Source organism: Temnothorax americanus, unplaced genomic scaffold (assembly GCF_048541705.1).
Source record: "Temnothorax americanus isolate GAGA-0224 unplaced genomic scaffold, ASM4854170v1 Scaffold4, whole genome shotgun sequence".
Classification (NCBI taxonomy): Eukaryota; Metazoa; Arthropoda; class Insecta; order Hymenoptera; family Formicidae; genus Temnothorax; species Temnothorax americanus.
This window is the reverse complement of record NW_027509547.1, coordinates 6,407,344-6,428,781: the sequence shown is the minus strand read 5'-3', so window position 1 is coordinate 6,428,781 and position 21,438 is coordinate 6,407,344. Positions and strand designations below refer to the sequence as shown.

The 21,438-nt window shown below is 37.0% G+C and overlaps 1 protein-coding gene and 1 long non-coding RNA gene across 8 annotated transcripts in view; one reads left to right on the top strand and one right to left on the bottom strand.

Annotated features, from left to right (window-relative positions):
* Positions 1-21,438, top strand: part of LOC143902579 (uncharacterized) — an 82,395-nt gene that overhangs the window by 3,424 nt on the left and 57,533 nt on the right. The gene's annotated exons all lie outside the window — the stretch shown is intronic.
* Wwk (anoctamin 8 white walker) lies at positions 23-21,189 on the bottom strand. Of its 5 annotated transcripts, none has more exons than XM_077415162.1 (17): positions 20,886-21,189; positions 12,931-13,016; positions 10,437-10,597; positions 10,060-10,336; positions 9,748-9,936; positions 9,359-9,544; positions 8,957-9,109; positions 8,448-8,583; positions 7,935-7,990; positions 6,811-6,885; positions 6,429-6,746; positions 4,755-4,952; positions 4,033-4,324; positions 3,431-3,745; positions 2,732-3,002; positions 2,101-2,540; positions 23-686 (listed from the first exon to the last, which is right to left on the bottom strand). In XM_077415162.1, exons 1-17 carry the CDS (start codon positions 21,097-21,099, stop codon positions 541-543), a joined length of 3,513 nt encoding a protein of 1,170 aa, XP_077271288.1. In that variant the 5' UTR covers positions 21,100-21,189; the 3' UTR covers positions 23-540. The 5 variants fall into 5 exon arrangements, with proteins under 5 accessions (XP_077271288.1, XP_077271289.1, XP_077271290.1 ...); XM_077415163.1 differs by having other exon boundaries at positions 3,431-3,724; XM_077415164.1 differs by having other exon boundaries at positions 6,474-6,746; positions 20,886-21,188.

Genomic DNA, 21,438 nt, shown 5'->3' with positions numbered 1-21,438 from the left:
AAGGGAAGAAGAACGCAATTAGTATTTTGTAGAATATTTTTATTGGCTCAATTCTCGTGTTTTATACAAAACATCTAACAAACACAGATGCTTCCGGCTGAATTTATTCCGACCTGCCTTTACGAAAAGCGGCTAATCTACCAATTTTTGCATCTAATGCACTTGTGTCTCGCAATTTTTCCGAAGAGTACGCTACGTACAACGCGATTATCGGTTTGCTCAACAGTGCTTAATGTGGATGCATATAATGGTTAATTGATACTAAAGCTAGCAATATTGGTAAATGTAATAAAATGTCATGTATCTGTGTTTCTTTCGTATGTATGTGTATGTATATGAGCGTGTACTTGTGTGTAATACTCAACAACTCTGCGCTAAAGTTCAGCCGCGGACGGGGACATGAGGCTAGGCCATGGAAATCGATTTTACAATTTCTGCATAACATTTTTCGCTATATACAAAAACGATCACTAGATCCTGTAACTCGTGTCTGGACGAAGAGCTTTGCGTGCACCATACGCTCTGTCTTCGACTCTAATCTCATCGCCGGTGAGTTTCACGTGGCCGCGAACTCATCTTGCGTCCCACGCGTGTGCGTCCGATCTTAGGGACGAAGGCATGAAACTTTGAGAGGCGACGGTGACGACGCGGATGGTCTCGACAATACGATGTGCCTTCGTAGAGATCTATTTAGCAAAAAGTTCGTTTAATCCATTAATGCCTAAAGTTTTATAGATTAATTAACAATTTATTACCGCAACAACAACAAAGTTTCCTCCTCCAAGTTTTTTCGTTGAGTTTCACGCCTATACTCGGCGGCTCGCTGTTCAGCGAGAGTGTAACCGGATATACTTTACAAATCTTGTCCGAGAGGACCTTCGTGACTATTCCAGCCGGTTTCCGGTATAACTTATTTCACCGCGACGGGATCGGATCGTTGCGTGCGACTGCACCATCGGGATTCCATTACACGCGCGTTATGGAGCGCAGTCGAGGATAATCTAATTTCCGCGTAGAATACTTACGGCACGAACGAAACAATTGGAAGCTCAACGATCTACGATGTCGAGCGACCTAAGCTAAGAAAATGTGCTATTTAGTAGAGCATCGAATCGAAGTAAAATTAGAATTATCGAAATGGATACGTTCGGTTTCGGAACTGCGCGTTGAAGCATTTCGGAGAAAAATTTATAATACAAGAATTTTACACGATTAATTTCCATGGATTAATTTCAGCCGTCAAAATGCACGTGTGCTCCGAGAGGATAATCTATTTATAATTATTTACAATAAACATCTCCGCAATAATTGGAGTTCAAGAAGTTCTTAAAATTAACATATATAAAGCAATGTACTTTCAGGTATTTAAAATTAGTGATATAAGTTTCTTTTTCGTTAAAATTATTGCATCAGTTTTTTGGAATCGGTCAAATGTACGTCTTTTTGCTTTTCTGTCTGTTAAATTCAATACTCTGTAATCTCCCGTTCCGTGAAATCATTTCGCCACAAATTAGCGACATTTTTATTCTTATCTTTTCGAAGAAGCAATAGTCATTTTTACAACTTCATGTTATTATCCGCGATGTCGTCTAAAACCGCGCGAATCCGTGTTTGAGGATTTTCAATCCTTATCGCGGGACGTTGCCATTACCTGCATAGATTCATCGAAAGTATGTCACGCGTGGTCACTTCCGGAACCGAACCGAGCCGGAGACCGCGGTTCGATGCCCTGAGCTTAGAGAGCGGTATCGGGAGTAGTTTCTACGGAATATCACCTATAGGATCCTTGTGTGTGTTTTCTGCGATGATTCGTAAATTGTGCGCCTTTCTCTCTCGTCCGGTAACGCGGTACCTGCACGCGGCCGTCGGGATCTTTCTCTCTCTTCGTCGCGATTCAATTACGCGGAGAACGTGATCTCACCGTCGGTTGCGCAAATCCGCGTGTCGCGGTACGCGAACGGCTCTCTACGGTAGCGTGGAAACAAAAGTGTTATAAGAAAAACAATTCGTCAAGCGGCTAATGATTCGGCCGGCGCATTTCCATGGCCGCGATGTCGTCCACGGAGATAAGCTTTTCTATGGGGATGCACGAGAGCTCACCGCCGACGCACGATTGCGGCTGTTGCCACCTGGCCTCCCTTTCCGCCTCCTTGGCCTTAAGCTCGGCCTCCCGTGCGCGGCGTTCCTTCAGCTTTAGCGAAAAGATCGCCACCGAGCGCGCCCGTTTCATTAGGCTTTGCTTCACGCGCGTCTTCTTCGCCTCCCGGTCCTCCTTCGACGGTTTTTCCTCCTCCTGACAGGAGATAGTCTTACTGGAGTCCGACAGCCCGCTCGAGTCCTTCTCTTTTTCGGCGAAATGGGACTGCCGTTCGCGATGTTCGTGCGTTTCCCGCTGATGATGCTGCTGCTGTTGCTGTTGCTGCTGTTGCTGGTGGTATTGCTGCTTCTCCGTCTTCTCCGTCTTCTCGCGCGCTTTTTCCTTTTCGGGCGAGAAGCGGAACTTCTGGTTCCTATGAGCCACCGCCCACGGCGGTGCCGATCTTTAAGTAGGATACTAATATATTAGCATCGAAATATAAGGAACAAGAACGAGCTATTAAAAAAATTAATGTATAAAAATATCTTTATATATTAAGAACAAAGAAAATATTCAAGGTTTTTGATCAGATAAATGTGCAATCAGAGCGCATATTTTATCACAGAAAAACCGCGTGTATCTTATTCCTTGTACCTGAGGAGATCGCTATCTGAGGAAGATGCGAGTTCTTTGGAGACGATGCAATCGGTTGACCTATGCAAAGTTAATTCCTCCTCCCGTCCGCTTACCGCAGCGGCACCAGTAATTTCGGAGTCGCTCGATTTTCGTGCACCTGGCTCCAGACCTAATCGACGTACCCAATCGACGCCGCCGTGTGGTCCGATGGTCAAATGATGGCCAAACTGATCGTTGGTACCGGACGCTTCCGGTTCGTTGCTCATCAACCACTCCCTCGAGCGTCTTCCTATTGAGAAACTTCTCATCAACGCGAATATTTATCCGCTTGATGAGGTCTTCCGCGTGATCCTCGATTCAGAATTTTTGTGATAGATATTAACATGTCATCTGCTTAACGAGTTTCATATATTTTATCGTACACAACAGAATTCTCATCATAAGTATATGATGGTAAAATATTCCGTAATGATTAAAAATAAAAATTATATTAATTATTTTGATTAGCACACTTTTTACTTTACATTGTTATTTAACTATTTCTATCATTCAAAATTTTGTATTAGATGACATCTATTGTTTTTACAAACGTTTTAAAAAATATTAATAAGATAACTATACGGTGGCAGAGCAACATGTTAATTACATTAAAGTGATTTGAGCGTTACATAAACTTTTTTCGTATAAAATCTTTCATGCGCGTTTGGAAAACCGAACCTCGTTCGCCTCCGGGTATAGAACATCTCGGCGTGTTACGAATGTCCCGGGTGACGTTGGAATTGCCCTCGGGTAGGAACGGGCTGGTCTCGCTGCTGCTTCCGCCGCTGGGGGTCCCGGCCATGGGTGGTGTTTCCGCGATCCTCGGCACTGACGCGGACGCGGCGCTCGGCGTTGTCGGCCCGCTTGGCGTATGGGCGGTGGAGGCCAGGGTCGGCGTGTCCGCACGGCTGGACATAGTCGGGTAGCCGGTGCGGTCGGAAAGCAAGTGCTGCTCTTCGCTCTCTCCGTCTGCTGGACTCACCACGAATCTCCCTGAGTTCGAGCGAAATTAATAGCAGGTAGGAGGAAAGGATGCAATGCGACAGGCAAAGCGATTAACACTTTCTTGCTGATAAGTGCGCGGAGATCATTGGCGAACTATCGCAGGATACTGGACAGGTAGTCAATGGCCACTGGATCGGGGAAGATGAAATTGGGATACGAAGATATTTTAATTTTCTCGAAGAAGTCGTATAAAATAGCTTCGATTAGTATATGTTAGGTGATAGGCAGACAGTATACATTTTGAGTTGAGCATCACGTAAAGATGAATTATGTACCTATCACTGTCGTTGGTTGTTGTTCTGGTGACGGAGTCGAGGATAGCCTTCGGACCGCCTCACGTCTTAAGAATTCCACTTTAGCCATCTCGGTGGCGACCCAATGAGGTATATCGGGAATCGCGCAAATAATCACAAATCGAATAGCGAACATTATGTGCTCCAGTGCCACGATTAGTAAAATCGTTTGCGTTGCTGACATCTCCGGAAACATTCGTTGTACCTGCCCGCTCAGTCCGATTAGGGCGCAGTTTACCAAAATAGCGACCAAGCCCATCGCCTCCATGGCGTTCTATCAAAGTTGCAAAATTAAGCTTGTATATACGCGCAATGTTTTTTCTTAATTTAACTTCGCAGATGGATTTAGCACGCAAAAATAAAAGAAAGAATATATTCTATTTAACTTTGATTTTTCAAATTACAATTATTTCTCACTCAATATTTTACTTCTGTTGCGCTAACTGCAATAACGACTTTTTAATAGAGATTAATGATATTGTAAGAGTTTCTATTGGAATCTAAAGTTCTCATTTTGAGCGCTTTCTGTAAAAAGAAGTAGATGAATAATTAATACAACATAAAAATAAATAAATAATTTATAAAATCAGATGTGATAAATATTTATTAAAATTAATAAAATTCTAATTATTTTGCTGGCTAAATTTATTCTCAACATCACCCTCGCGTATATTATGAGTTTTCGGAAATCGTTCTTCATTTACCTGCCATGTGCCGATATTCGAGACCCTACGCCCGAAAGGTCGTTGAAGTACGAAACACAGTTTGAACGCGTCGCCGCGCAATTCGAGCAAATTCCCAAGTAAAGCGGCCATCGCAGCCAACGGAAATGCGGAAGAGAAAAGACAGACGTATCCCAGTTGCGATAACATTTCCAGATGCTCTGAAAACGCCCCGTCATACTGCAAATTGATAATTATTTATTAAGATCTCACGCACAAAACATCTTCGTGATTGTTGCAAGAATTTTGCAAGTTGTCTATAAATTACAAAACTTACTTAAAGATATCCTTATTAAACTATATAGATATAAATTTATATATACATTTATATATTCTTATATATTACATTATATAAATTTATACATATATTTTTAGCTGCACGTTTTTTACCCTGCTATAAATAGAAACGTATAATTGTTTTATCGTTTGGTTTATACATATATGTATATAAGTATAAAGACACTTTCTACATATTTATATATCTTTATAGTTATTAAATGCTAAAAAAATCACAATTTTCTAGTTCTATTGTATATATTTAAATAATTATATATAGAAGAACTTTTAAACTAACCTGTCAATATTTGGCAATGAAATAAGTAATGCAAGTTTATTTAATATTATTAACTTAATAAAAATGTCTAACACGATGCTAATAAAGGGTATATATTTAGTGCTTATCTTTGAATAATTAAAACTTATCTTGGTCGTGGATCAACGTGCATTTAAATTAAATTAAATTTTGGCAAGACGAAAATTGAAAACATGAAGGTGCCATGGGCTCTGCGTGATAAGCCGTGAGAACTCTGTTTATTCCTTTCGGTCACTCTGCATAATTTTAAACTTACGTATGATATTGAAAAATATAGTCGGAAATATATTCCGACATTATTCTATTTAAAGAGTTGATACTTAGAGCTGAATAAACTTTTTTTTAACAAGCCAAAACAGTAAGATTTTTATTATTTATACTGTATACGTATTTAATAAGATTGGATTTTATATAAAATTATATAAAATTTAATATTTTGATGAAATGTATAACATTGCTATAACAATCAAATGTATCTTAAAAATAATGCAATTAGTAAAAATTATGCAGTTTGCTTTTTTAAGAAAAATCGCAATTATTCATGATAGAAAGGATTGGTCTTTAATGATAGGATGAGTGTGTGATATTACCTTCCTGGTGGATACCTGTGCGTCGTCGGTGGAATGGGTGTGAAACGGGAAAAAATCATTAAAATTCTGCAAAAAGAAACGACCAACAAACGCAACACGGCATTGACATTACTATTAATAGTTTGGCTCAATTGTCATGCGATAGAATGCGCAGAGTGCAGTCTGAGCGGAAAGAAAGGACGGAAAGATCATAGAGGCGAGATAAATGGGTCGATCTATGATACGACGCGTTCGATTCACTCGCAATCTCGTACGACATTCTCGAGACCTGTTCGAGGAGAAAGACCTTGACAAGACAACTGAAGCACCCATCAAGCGTATAATCTCGATAGAGAGACGCATCTCTATAGTCTTCTTTATTTTTGTATACATTGGGTTTTCGATTGCGAGTGCTTCGAAAGTCGTGCGTATATGCGTGTGCGGCATAGTGCTCCCAGAAAAACGAAAGAGCTATTGGCTAAATCTAGACCAAACCTTGAACGTAACGTCACTAAGTAGAGAATTAGTGGGATGCCCTACTCTGTAGAGGGAACTCTCCAGTTCTGCCTGGCTGACGTTCCGCGGTTGCTTCGATTTGCCGCTGTCAGGTCGTTCGTCCTTCTCCTCGTTGTCCTTACCGCCTTGTATCTCCTCGCCCTCCTGGCCGGGGGGTGGCCTCGCCTCGCTGGGACTCAGGGCCCCGAACAGCTCGAAGCTTAGCCGCGCCAGTCGTAGTTGTTCGACCAGATACGGCACCGCGGATTCCTTCAGATTTCCAATTACCTGGCGAGCTATGAGCAGAGCCGCCAATTGCTGAAACGAAAATTTATATTCTCGTGTGGTTGTAATACATCGCGGGGGAGATAGAGATTCTCACCTCCTTGAGTCTCTCTTGATCTTGAAGATAGAAGGCGATGTAAAACAGCGATAGGAAGGAGTTAACAAACTGAAACTGAAATGTAGGATAGTCGTTGCAGATTATCTGAAGATCGCAGTGGCGTCAACACACATACACCATATGTACAAAAGGTACACAAAAGCGCGGTTACGAAGGCCTGTGATGTATAAGATTATTAAGCGTAAGCAAAAAAGTGTTCTTTTGCGAAAAGAATGTTCATGCAGCGACAGAGACAGCCAGAGCAGGCACATCTGCTTTAAAATAAAAAGCTTGAAGTCTATGTTGTATTTTTCAAAATGTCCACCTCTAATATACGATTATTTTCTTTAAACATTGCCGTTAGTTTTCAATTAATTTAGAGTAATTGTGTAAGCTCATTTGTGTGAATCGCGGATTAATGTGATTGAATAAAATTAACCGAATTAAAGAAATTACTTTTATTTTTAATTACAGAGAATTTTATAATAAGTGAACAAGTAGTTTAGAAATCTAATGTTTATTTTATTTTAAGTATCGTATATTTTTTATTTATATTTTACATAGAATTTATTATGTTTATTCAAAATTTGAATAATATTGTGTAAAAATAATTATGATAGAATAACTTGAGATTAAAAATTATATTTCTACAAGATTTTTTTTTAGAAGAAAACTTCTCTATTTATACAATGACATTGTACAGTACATCCAATGAATTGTTGTGAATAAAGAAGTGATTTTAGTAATTATACCACAGCACGCAGAATACTATGAGAGAAGCTGCTAAACTTCTTTGAATATATAATGTTGCATTTTATTTCAAGGATCAATGCAGAATTAATTCTTGATTGAAAAATAAATTGCACAAAACGATTAATAATAATAGTTGTGAAGTTAAGCGATTCAAGCAAATTAAAGTTACATCATCTCGTGTATTATAAATAGCTATTGACAAAGTTTTTTTTAATTCGATCCATGGCATACCGTCAAAATATTGTATGTGATAACATAAGTAAAAAATGATGAATACTATTTATTGCGTTTAATTAGAGGAGGACACGTGTACAACGTTTAGCACAACATTTATATTCTATTCGTTGAAAATGGAGAGTTCTTCTTATTACCAGTGCCACTTTGTAGATCAGATGATTCTCGTACTCGGTGTCTAGTCGATAGTTTTCTGCGTCCAACACACAAAAATCACAAATACTATCTACCGCTCTCCAAAACTTAAATGAAAACGAAACTGTATCTATAGTATATGTCACGGGTTTAACCACTTAAAAAAAAACAGAGCAACAATCTTTCATGTAAATGTATGATGTTCTCGTTACATAATCCTTCAATTATTCTCTAGAAGAAGCTAAGCCGTGGAAAAATTATCGAAAGAATATGCTATGCTTTTGAACTAGACGTGCACAGTGTACCGTAGAATACACATATCGATGCGAAAAAGTCGGCAAATGGCAATTGTTCGTATTTTGAGTCGCACGGAGGTACGATTATGTCGAAAGAAAGAGAGGAAGAGAGATAGAAAGAGAGAGAGTGTGTGAAAAAGAGAGAGAGAGTGAGAGAGGGGGAAGGAAAGAAAAGAGAGAGAAAGTGTAAAATACAAGGATTATCATTGGGATACATACCCAAATCATTTAACCACACCGCGACTTTGAAGTACGCTTCATCCATTAATGCAATCACCACCGCGAGTAACACCTTTGGCACGTAACTAAGCCAGAATCCATAGCCTCCAGATTCAAGATGCGCGTCCCACCAATCCTGTAATTTTGCGAAGTCAAACAAGTCGAAGAGTTATAGTAATATATTTATAGCAATATAAATTTCACAATTTTTTCAACTTCCTTCTTTGAAAAATGAGTGCAAATGAATTGTACATTTATTTATTCTAAACATATATTCAGCATAAATAAGTCAAAGTGACAAAAAATGAATATTTTTTGCCATTTGTACTTATAAGGTTTTGATTTAGATAATTATTATATTTACGTCGTTTTTCTGTCTCTAAATGATCAAAATCTTTGTCTTATATATGAGGAAATAAGTCTTTAAACGATCTTATAATATAATCATTTCCCTATAATCAATTTAAACTTTTTTACGATTAAAAACTGTGCAATACACTTATACGTGCCTGTATCTGAAAACTCAGAATCATAACGATGAAGACGAAGAGTAAACAGATCGCGATAATAGGAACGCTCACTAAGTACCGAAACATGTTTCTTCGCCACCTGGGATACGTCGGTTCCAGCCTACCCGTCACTGGTGAGACTTCCAAAGTTCCCTGAACACAGTTAGGATTGAATTGATTAAATTGATCAAACCTCTCGAACGGGCTTTACAAGTGGACGGATTTTCGTCGAAAATCCGTCGCGCGCGTATATATCCTTTATATTTTCACTTGTATACGGCGTAACAAAAAAGCATAGGTATTCTATTCGCTGTGTAGCTTTAGACGCTGGAGTAGCACACTACGGCTTTATCATGCCGACATCGGAGTGCTAAGGCTTAAAAATGTTGGAAAGATTCTTACCGTAAACAGAGGTCTAGGCTCGACCAATAAATCGTCCCTCTGATCCAAAGTGCCCCACCTGTACGCCAATTCCGCGCCCCTCCTTTTCCACGTCTCTAGGTATACGGTAGCCCATATCACGTTGAACACCGAAAAAAGAACGTACGCCACGTCCTCCACCGCTTGGTTCCTACCGATGATGCCGACCTAAACAGTCGGGATTCGATTGTTACTTATTTTTGCTTATCTTTGAATCTCGGAGCATTTCGTTGTCTGAGAATCCGGTTTATTTTAAATCCAAATTTGCCATTAGTTTCGTTTTATTCGGTTTATTACAATAAACAAGATATATTATATACACTTGCTCTATACTCGTTGCTTGACTAGCGATATGCGAGACTTGTACGTACCCAGTATATGACACCCACTGCAGCTGGAACGATCAAAGCGGTGGTGTAGTGGCCGAGCCAGGCGAAGTACATGGTGATTTTCACCCCGAAGTATTTACAAATATCATCCAACGGTTGAGGGCTGAGGAACGCGCGGACCCAACTCCGTTGCAGTTTTTCTAACGCGGGTAATTCGTGAAGAGGGAAGACCTGACGAAAGCAGAGTCGCGTCACGGATCTCCCCTTCGACGAGATGAGATTCCTTGAATCTCGTCTCGTCGAAGGAGGTGCGAACGGAGGGCACGGTCAAATCAACATACGCATATATCGCACCTGAGAAATAATACCGGATGAAATGCACTTTGGGATAATCGCTTGACCCTCCACCATCTTAAGACCGGGTAAACTATGGAGATCCTGAGGGCCGGCCCTCAGGGTGTGAAGTAGGTGCAGAACAAGGGACTGCCTTTCCTGCGTAGTGAAGAATCGGATCTCGTCGTCGCTACCTTCGAAGCAGTTAGCCTCGGAGCCGACGAACTCCTTAAATCCACCGCCAAATTCCTGTCTCAGGGATTTTGGAAGATGCACCTCCTCGGCTGCCTTGAGCAGACTGCGTGCCGATCGAATTACACGTATGCGACTGATCCTTACACGCGCGCGATTTTCATTAAAGCGTATACCTTATATTCTGTCGAGAAACGGATACTTACACGCTGAACGGTGCCGTAATGTAAAACCCGTAACTGTCCGACGAGGCGTGATGTCGCACGTGAACTATTAGCCCCGGGGTTCCAGCCCGGAGCCGACCTAGGAGCCACATCAAGGTCTCGTCGTTCGCCCCGCTGGGGAACATCATGACTACATCGCATTCCTAAAAGAAGTCAAATTATATTGAGCTTTTTGGCGTATGATTTACGTGACAGAAAGTGATTGAATTTTGCAACATCCATCTCTCTAAATATATAATCTCTATATCTATATAGATAGATTTATTATATACACACACACACACACATCTAACGTGAATATATAATAAATAAAAAATAAGTACATTTTATAAAAAAAAATTTATAAATTTAAAAAGTTTTTATTTTGCATCTATATCGCGCGCGGTAATAATTTGTGAGGATTGCAAAGAAAAAATTGTAGAACAGCATATTAAGTTTATTGAACGACCACATAAATCCATTAGGCACGCTTTCCGAAGAATAGTTCAACGGTCTTACACGTTTTGTTTCGTGAAGTATTAATGGTCTCCAACGCGACTGAAAAAAAAACCACTCGAAGGTCTAGTGGTGTGGCCAAATAAGTTACGTGCATTACTAGGTCAGCCGTGTTATCGGGATATCGTTGTATGCGAATTGGCAATATCAAGCGCTATGCTAGTTGGATTTCAGCCAGCTTATTCTGATTCTCGAGCGTTAAGTTTAGGCGTGGAAACTACTGCGAGTCGAAAAAAAGTGGACATTATATTTAGGAAAGGAAAATAGTTATATACGCGATGAATTAATTCCTTTTGGACAAGAAATTGCTTACCCCCCATCCTGACTTAATTAATTATCCAGTTTAATAGTATGGTGCCAGCAATAATTTCCTTTCTTTTTTCTCTTTCTTTCTTTATTAATCTATATAAGATAAATTAATACTGCATAACGATAATAACTCTTCTCATCTTATTTGATTGAAAAAATTCGAGATATGTAATATTATTTACTGCAAAAAATACTGCGTCGCAGCAAAAATATTCTTTAAATATATATATGCTATAATTTCCATTTGTACTCCAAAATGTATATTATCTCAAATAATGGAAAGAAGTATCGTTATGAAAACAATTAGTTTGCAAATCACGTGCAAATATGCAAATTCTACAGATGATATTGCATATTACGATTATACCTATTGCATTTACATAAGTTGAACAGATGACTCTAAATGACATTTTTAAGAGAGAGAAAGAGAAAGAGAGAAGTGGAAAATTTTGAAACTTTTATTGAAAATAATATATTGTTAAAATTATTGTAAAAATGTCCTATATTTCATAAAATAATATGCTCAAGATAAATTCATTTTCCATCGAGCTAACACGACGAAAATCGAATTCGCAATTCAAGACGGAGATAGTAGGACAAACCAAATAGTATAGAATCAACAATGTTAGCTTGAAAGGGTAAACATCACGAAGTTCTTCGGTACCCACTAATAGCTTGACGATCGATATTATCACTTTCGTAGAAACAGAACTACATACCATAATCTTTAACGATTGTTGTTCACAGAATGTTCAATTCGATGATCCAATTTACAGAAGAGACTTTATTGTTTGTGTTTTTAAGGAATAAAATTCACAATTAGTATTCTTGGTTAATAGGTATATGTGCCAATGTGTTTCTTTCATCAGATTAGATTTTCGCGGTGATATCATTGAACGACGCTGCATACCATGATTGATGAAGATAGTCACGTACACGAGGAAGAAATAGAGATACTTGAGTACCTGTCGCTAATGGCGATACACAGACGCTATAGCGTTATCGCTGTGACCACAGCAATCGAGTGTTAAAGGGATATTATGTAAGCGATATTACATTACCAGTCGAGAAAACTAGCATTGCCTTTTATCATAAAAGAGTATTCGCGCATTAAACTCGTACAAAATGACCGGACTGAAACGTGTCGCGTACCTCACTCCTTTAATAACGTTTGGAATCGATAATTTACCTGTAAATAACGTTCTGTTGCATTACATAAAATTATTTCGTGACATTGACGCATAAAATTTATAATTAAATTTATTTCGAGTATAATTGTAATTGGACAAAACTCGCCAATTTCGCTACTTTATGAAATAATATCGAAATTGAAGTACTGTCTGTGTGTGTGCAGCAAAACGTTTGCCAAATAATATCTCGCCAAATTTGATATCGAATAATATTTCGCGAAGTTTGATGTTGAATATTATTTAATATTCAAAAACATCTTTATTAATAACTTATTTAATTACATTTCAACGATCAGTTATAACATTTTACATCCGCTGCTGTGATGTCGACTGAAAGATACGAATTTCCGACGAGACTTTCTTTCACGGAATTATGATGTTATCTACGATGTCGAATGAATACTTAATAGTTTTTACTCTTGCCTATCATGAAAATTGCTTTCGATCCATTTAACTGTGTGTTTAATACTTAAAATACGTACCTGAGTAGGAACCTTTTGTATCCATAGGCGGCGGGGGGTCATTAAATGCCCTGTACATGGTATTTTCCGTCTCAAAAGACGGGACGCTGCAAACAGAAACATGTAACCGTTGAGATTATTAAATTTAAGTTTTAGGCATGACATCGTCGATTCATATTATTGATTGCACGAAGAATTATAACTTAGAGGTGAATGAAAGTTTCAAGGCTTAGTACGCGCGTGGTTTCTGCAAAATTTAATATTCCCAATTATTTATTGACATGGCACGGGTGTGTAATTCCTTTTATTTTTAATTGACATGAGTCGCCTTAGCTTCGTGTGGGCGTGTACCCTTTTTAAAAATTATTCTTCGAATTATTCAGGTTGGATCTCGACCATGTTATCGAGAAAATAAATTTATGCACACTGCAACATTGAACGGCGATTCCTTAAATAGATTAGCTATACGTTTTTGTATTGAAAATATTACAAATCGTTACAATAAAAAGCGACCGCGTATCGTATATATTTCTAATGAAAAAGAGCGCGCCAATTTCTTTTTCTCGTGCGAATTTTCTCAAGTATTATAAATATAATATGTTTAAACTGTCATTATTAGCATTTCTTTTTTTACATTTTTTACAAACTACATGTTGTTATAGGAAAAATAAAAAGATAACGGCTATTTTTGCATGGAACAGATAAGCCTTGTATAAAAGACAGAAAAAAATGTATTTTTAAATATTTGGTGCATTATTTGGATAATCTAATAAGATAATGATTATAAAGAAAATGATTATATTCGTTATGACGTATGTATATACCTATTTCGGTTTTGTACACTTTGGGTGATTTTCGTTTCACGCATTATGCACACCTCATGCGTAAAACGAAACGCACCTTTGTTTGTAAAAAAATGTACAATAATAATTACCGAGGAATAACGTTTCACCGTTAGGGTTGATTCCTCTGACGTCAGTTAACTTCAGTCGTATATATAGTTTGATTGTCTCTTTTGTTTGCCAAAAAGGATGGAGAAACAATTAAACTACGGTTAAAGTCAATTGATGTGGTAAGAATCGGTTTCTCTCGACACGTGTAACGAAAACCAAACGGTAAATTATACCGCTGCGCAAGGGATGCGACCATTAATCTCGTATACCTACAAACGTGTAATTACAAAAAATATGCGGCGCCGACAAGATAAAGTATGTGCGATTACTTTGAGCGAACTCGAAGGTATTTAGCGTAGGCGTGAAGATGGGCATCCATCTATGTCAACCACAAAACTTTAAAGCTCTTATCGGTATACACTGTCGTTAAAAGCTTAAATTTCGAGTTTACTAGAAGCAGGATTTTACTAGAGAAAGATGAAATATTTGTTACCTCTTTTGCTTTATATAAAATTAGACATTAATGCTCACACAGTTTGCACTTTTTATTTCTCATTTAAATAATTAACAGGAATTTTAATTATTACCTAATTAAGACCATGTATCATACAAAACACAGTAATATTTTTTTTTAAATTATATTTATTAAATTTTTTTTAGGTATATATATATATATATATATATATATATATATATATATATATATATATATACATATAAAGATTTGTTTTAAATTGCGACTTTAAGGAGGATAGCACTATATGATATAGACTCTAAATCGTTGTTTCTACTAAATTATTATTTTTGAAGCTTTTCGTAAAATATATAGAGCCATTATAGCGTAAATGATGGCAGAGAGTTCCAACAGTAGTTGGAGATTGCTAATGCAAGCGTACCTGAATTATTCCGTATTTTGTACCCTGTTATCTCTCATTGTCAGTGCAAGAATATAATTTGATTTATGATTTTCACCAACGCACTATCCACGGTTTCCATGTGCGATAATAACGGAGCAATCAAGTTATGATTATACAAGAGATTTCTTCTTATGGTATCTTTTTTATTTCTTTTGCATTTTTATATTCTTTATGCAATTAAAAGAAAAACAATGTATTAAATAGATAAATGTTATGAAAAGGAAAAATACACACTTCCAATTTAGCACGTGACATGGTGTGAAGGCATAAATATTAGTTCTTCTAAGCCTCGTGACATGATAATTCATGTGCAAATATTGGTTCCTCTAGTCCCGTTGTAGAACTCAAAACTAGTCTATTCAGAAACATCTTGAGAGATTCTCGAAATACGAGAATACGAAGAAATTTCTCCTATAATATTACATAATACACGTTTTTCGAGAATCTCTCAAGATGTTTCTAAATAGACTAGTGGTTTCTAAGTAGACTTTTGAGGTCTACAATGGGACTAGAAGAACTAATATTTGCATGAATTATCATGTCACGAGGCTTAGAAGAATTGTTTACAAAATATATTTTTTTTATAAACAAATTATACGTATATATATATTTTAGGGTGTGTCATTTTGAAGCAACTTTTTTTTATTTTTATTATATATATATATATATAATTAACAAGTAGGATGTTTGGTACTAGAAATAAATTAATAGGTTCTGTTAGTTTTATTGCTCTTTTGATTATTAATGCTCTGGTACGCCGCTGTCGCACGCGCTCGCGCGAAACTATTTGAATAATTAATAACTCGCGAGCCATCAGGTCGGAAATTCGCACCTCTGAGATCTATAGAGTATACGCCGTGGTTAAGCTGCCTCGGAAGGTCCCCATTCCGAATCCCTTTGGATGAATCGTCGCTGAAATGCTACCACCGCATCTCATTTCGGTGGGGGGATGGGAACGGAGTGAGAATCCCTCTTACGTCACAGCCGCGCATACAGATATATACGTATATATATCTATACTTTCGCGGAGAGTGCACGCTGCACGCTGCACGCTATCTACATCTCGTCTGCGGACGGTGCTGCACAAAACGCGGAAATTATGGACACGATCGTCTCGAACGAGAAATCGCGCGTTTCCGTTAAGGACGTCATTTAACACCGTTGATGCGCGCATCATGCGGATGCACTCGGGCAAAATATTATCTTACGCGGCAATTATGCGAAACATGTGTGTTTTAAAATCGCTTTATTAATCAATACGCATACAACATATTATATAGATTCTTTTCATATCGATTTCTTGATTAGAATACGCATCTTTTCTTGATAACAATTTTCTGTGTGTGTGTGATTTTGACTTTAATTTTTTTTTAAGCTAATGAAAATTTAGATATTTCCGTAAAATAAGGATGTATAAATGCGATAATGTATTTCGAGGAATTAATATAATTTAAAGTTTAGTTGGAAAAATACAAAAATAACTCAGAGTTACCGCATCTTATTATTATCTACAGATTCTTGCAGGATCGCATTAGATATCGCAATTCTGTTTATAAAACAAAACAATAATTAGATTGTCTCGTCGCGAGATCTAGCAACATGTCTCGCATATCTCCGCAACATGTGTCATCAAGCTATACGAAATCGTCGGGAGATCTTTTCTGCCTTCTGTTTTTGTGTTGTATATTTTTACTTCGTATACAATCTCTCCAAGAAAAATGTTAACAGGAAACTATCGCGATGACAGATTGAGAAGCTTTATTTTACGTCTTTTGATCCAAATAATGTTTGATCCAAATATTAATCTTTTATTATCTATTCACCTACTTAGATCTTTAATAAATTTCATATATTTTGCAAGCTGTTACAGGCAAGTTATATTCTCACGAAGCACGCCTACAAACAACTATTTATGCGCCAAGAGCTTTTTTTACTGAATAGTCATGCTTCATCGACTTGGTATACTCGGAATGAGGTCAATGCACCTTGTTTACACTTGCAGTCCGACGACATCGGGTAGCGAACGACTTGAAGGTGCCAGCGCATCCATAAAACTATAAAAGCTTTTCCATGTGACGCTTTCTCGAAGAAAAAGCTTTGCAAATATAGTTTGGAATAAAATAGCTTTGTAATAAAATTACGTATGAAGGGAGTAAGATTATCTTCAGATATCCTTCTCTTCTTTTCACTCTGTCATATTAGATAGTTAACCTAGTTATCGTTCTTGTGTGTATTAGCGTCACCTTGAATATCCATAAATCTTCATATTAAAGATTGTACCATTAATCTTTATATTTCAAATTTTATAATCTTTTAAAATCTTTTTCAGAGAGATATATTGGAAATAATCTAAGTATAAAGATTAAGTTTTTTTTTTATATTGGCCCTCTCGCTCTTCTCTTTTAATTTTTGATTGGACTAACTTATTACATTGCATCTACATTCGGCTTGTTTCGTGGATTTTTTCTAATTTCTCGCCTTTAAAAAGTAAGACAAAACCATAGCAAAAATAATTCGCTATAAATACATATATTAATATTACATAGTGATTTGACAGAAAAAGATTAGAATGTTTAAAGCCAATTTAAAAGTATCTTAGGATTCGTTGTAATAAAATATTAACGTGATAATAATATGTGAATTTATTACAGTAACACGTGGCATTAATTATAAATTTTTTTTAATATAGAAGGCGTGAATCGATAGGAGAGCTGCATCTAAACCATATATTATTTTGCATTAAAGCATTTTTATGATCGCATTTGTATTACAATTCGTAATTGCCAAGTAAAAGTCTATTATATTACGATACATATTATGATATTCTCGTTCAAAATATGTTATACAAGCTATAGGTTCTTTTGCAATTTTCTTAATAGTGTAGTTGTATACTCCAACAGGATATACGCTGTATAAACTTTTTCTTTACTTATTTTACGGAGGAGGATTTAACTTACAAGTTGTCTGGTACTAGTACATCAGAGAAATTTTCTCTTTTATAAAGTCTTCCGGAATAACAAAAAGAAATTTATAATATCGGAAGAAAAGTGTATAAAATTAAGAAAAGTTAAAAAGTATAATATTATATGTACAAATCTCAATTAAATTTATGGAAAAGAAGAATTGATATAAAAAAATGCATTACACAATAATATACAAATAAATGAAAAAGTGACACATTGCGAACAATGACATTCCTATATCGCTCAACGTTACAAATTCTTTGCTTTATTGCGGATACCAAACCAGAAGTATAATCCCAGCTGAAACTTGCATTGAAATCGTGATATCAATTATCGTTTCTTTGTTTTAAACTCCATGCAGGTTATTTCAAGCCATAATCAGTGAATAATACACAATGCGGATGATGTACAATGTGTCACATCATTTGGTTCAATGCGCAATTGTGATGTGACACAGAAACAGGTCGAGTAGCCGTATTCGGCGTATTCGAGCAGCACGATTGGAACCGACGCTCCCGTTAACAAACGTTAAGCGTTCCTCTAAACTTTTATGTCTTCTGAGAGCTGTACTTCCTAAGAACACCGGCGATCCTTCAATCTTTTTTAACTTTGCCATCACCGAAGTTGTCCCCTTTCAATGTTTATAAGATTCAACAACTGGAAAAACCGTACAGTACCAGAAATGTGTCTGATCTAAAGTCCTTCTTTGAATTAATTTGATTTAATTAAATCAAGATTTAAGATTAAGATTGTTATATTTAAATTAAATACTATTAAAATAAGAGATTGAAAAATATATGTATAAAACCAAGTAGAATATTTTTATTAATTTACATTAAGGAAATTTCGCACCATGCGTCAAACGAATTCGAGTTAAGTTTGGGCCGATGAAGTTGGGTCGCAGTTCAGAACTAATCCCGTGTGGATTTCGTGTTAATCAAATTTATTACTAAGTTTTTGGGACTTTGATAAATGTGAGAATTTCACGGTTGTTAAGCTAATTAAATTAATCATGATCTTCGTTCTATCGTAAAATGATATAACTTTGTCATATCGAAGATATAATATTGTAAATGTTTTCAGTGCTGACTATAAATGTTTCGGAAGATAGAGAATTTTTTAAAGCAAATTTTATTTCTGCAATATAATTAAATTTAGTTAAAGAATCGTAAAAATTTGCACAAATATTTAAAAAATCTGAGTATACATAAATAAAAAAATATATAAAAACAAATTACTATATAGGTTAAAGAATGAATATATATCTTTACATTTATCCAATTTGATGTCACAGTTGAGTTCTTTTTGTTTTGCATGCAATTTTCCAATTTATTTCTATGTAAATTGAAAATTTGCAGTAATTATCAATAAAACGGTAATGGGTTAATATATTCTTCTTTTGTCGAATACATTTAATTTGTTTTTTAGATTCTATTATCAATTAGATTATATATTATATATGAACTAATTATTCTCTCTGTAGACGTTATCTGCGGAACGAGCAGTGTACCGTACTACTTTTATTACATAACGAGTACATAATGCATTCAGTCCACGTGCGATTCTTACGTAATTCCCGTGCGCACATAAAGTACGCCGAATGTTAAAATTGGCAAAGCATAGGAGAAGCGATGAGAACCACGTAGAACCGCGGTATTTCCCGAATTACAGCTATTTCTATAAAAAACTAGATTTTTATGTTAAATAAATTAGTTACAACTCATGAAATATTAAAAAATCTTGTATTACAAAGCGTTTTTTACCATTTTCAGAAACTAAATAATTTATTCTCGATTAAAATATTTTAAATTTATTTCTTTTATTATTTGTTACACTACATATAAAAAAAGGGAATAATTGTTCGATTATTTTTAATCATTATTAAAAATAATTAATTCAGTATCTCTTCTCTTCTATTTAATGATTTAATACATTATTAATAATAACATATATTACAATTACATTAACGTATTAAATTTATTATTAAATATCTACGCAAGCGTCTCCATTCTATTAATTATTAACATATTTTAAAATTTTTATTTATTTTATTTTTGTTATAATATTTTAGAAGGAAGAAGAAAAAAGTGTAATAAATTAAAATTCAACATCGTACTGCCGTTGTACACGTGTAATACATGATTAACAGGAAATTTAAATTTCACGACAGGTATGTTATGACAGACATTTTGAGGAAGATGTTATCGATTAATCGATTAAACATGAAATAACTTCTATTTTATATTATATCGCGCGAAAGGATCTCGGTGTATCTGCGATGCATTTATACCTATATTATAGCAATTAGCAACCCGCATGAATGTGCTATAACAGCAACCATTTAGAAAGTGCAACTGCAACATGGCGGTCTGGAAACAACGAGGTCATCAAAAGAGATGAACATAACATAAAACATGCTTCTTTTGCAAAGATATTTATCATTGCAAATGGAGCGTGGTGTCATTTCGTTGTACCGCCGGAAACCGCATGAATTCATCCGCCCCGAAATTTATGTATTATTTATGAGTTTCGTCATGTTCGCAGATACATCAATAGAGAACGATTCTAGCATACCAAATACATGAAATATATCTATGAAAGCGTTTATACCGAAAATGCAAGGATGCGGAAGTAACCGCATGAATTTATCGAATTTATGTTTTCGTGTCGCTTAATGGTAACGTTAGTAACTAATATTATGTTAACGCACGTGCTGAATTAGGATACGCTATAAATAAACGTTACTATACACATAAAAACATTTGAATTCTAAAATATCCAGATACTTTTACGGGGGAGGGTATACGTTAATAATAAGTTAATAATAAATGCGGCAATTGATCTACAAGATCTAAATTCGCACCTTATGGTGTCTATCTCTTAATCCCGATATTAGAGACGTGCATACGCGATCGAGGGACATAGTCGATTCGCAAATCGGTATTAACACACGTCGGTTCGCTCCGCAACGGTTTACTTCGTTGAACGAGGCCAGGAACGGATCGGAGAGAGCGTTCCGCCTATCGGGCGGCATCACGGGAAAGGAAGATCGATCCCGATATTCGTGCACCAGAAAGTCGAAAAAGTGATTCGGGACTAGGTATCCGCGGCGACGTGTGGTTGCGTGAGGTTTCGTAAGCGACGATGATGCGGAGGAACGCGATGGTACCGGGAAGGGACGAAGAAGTGGCGCCTTGACTCACCCTTATCGAGGGTCTCGCGGGCCGCGTGTATGACCTTTCTGCGACGGAGACCGTCGCCCGCTAGGGCGCTCGTCATCGCGCTGGCGAAGGTTCTGACATCGTCGACGTTCGCGCACTCGTCCGCCGTGGACGTGGACGTGGTGGCGGTGGTCGACGCGCGATGATGATGTTGGTGGTCGAGGAGATTGATCGGGGACCCCTCGCCGCCTGGCATAATGTCCCGGACTGCCAGGGACCGTAGTCCTTAACCGGAGGACCCTTGCGCCTCAACTGAACTGTGACTCCTCTCACTACGTCGTTCTCGCCCGACCTCTCCCTCTTCGCCTCACCCTCATCCCCAACGGTTTACTCGTTGCACCCACCCTCCTCGTGGCCTCGTCACTCCTCACCCTTCGTCGCTTACCGTGCCACCTAGCCATTCGCTCGCACGATGACGACGATAGGGTGAGATCCCTATACGAACATCTCCCGTCGTATATTCGGCACCGGAATACCACCCCTCCGTGACGTGGCACCATCTGCACGAGGGGGGTTGAACTTTGCCGATCGATGG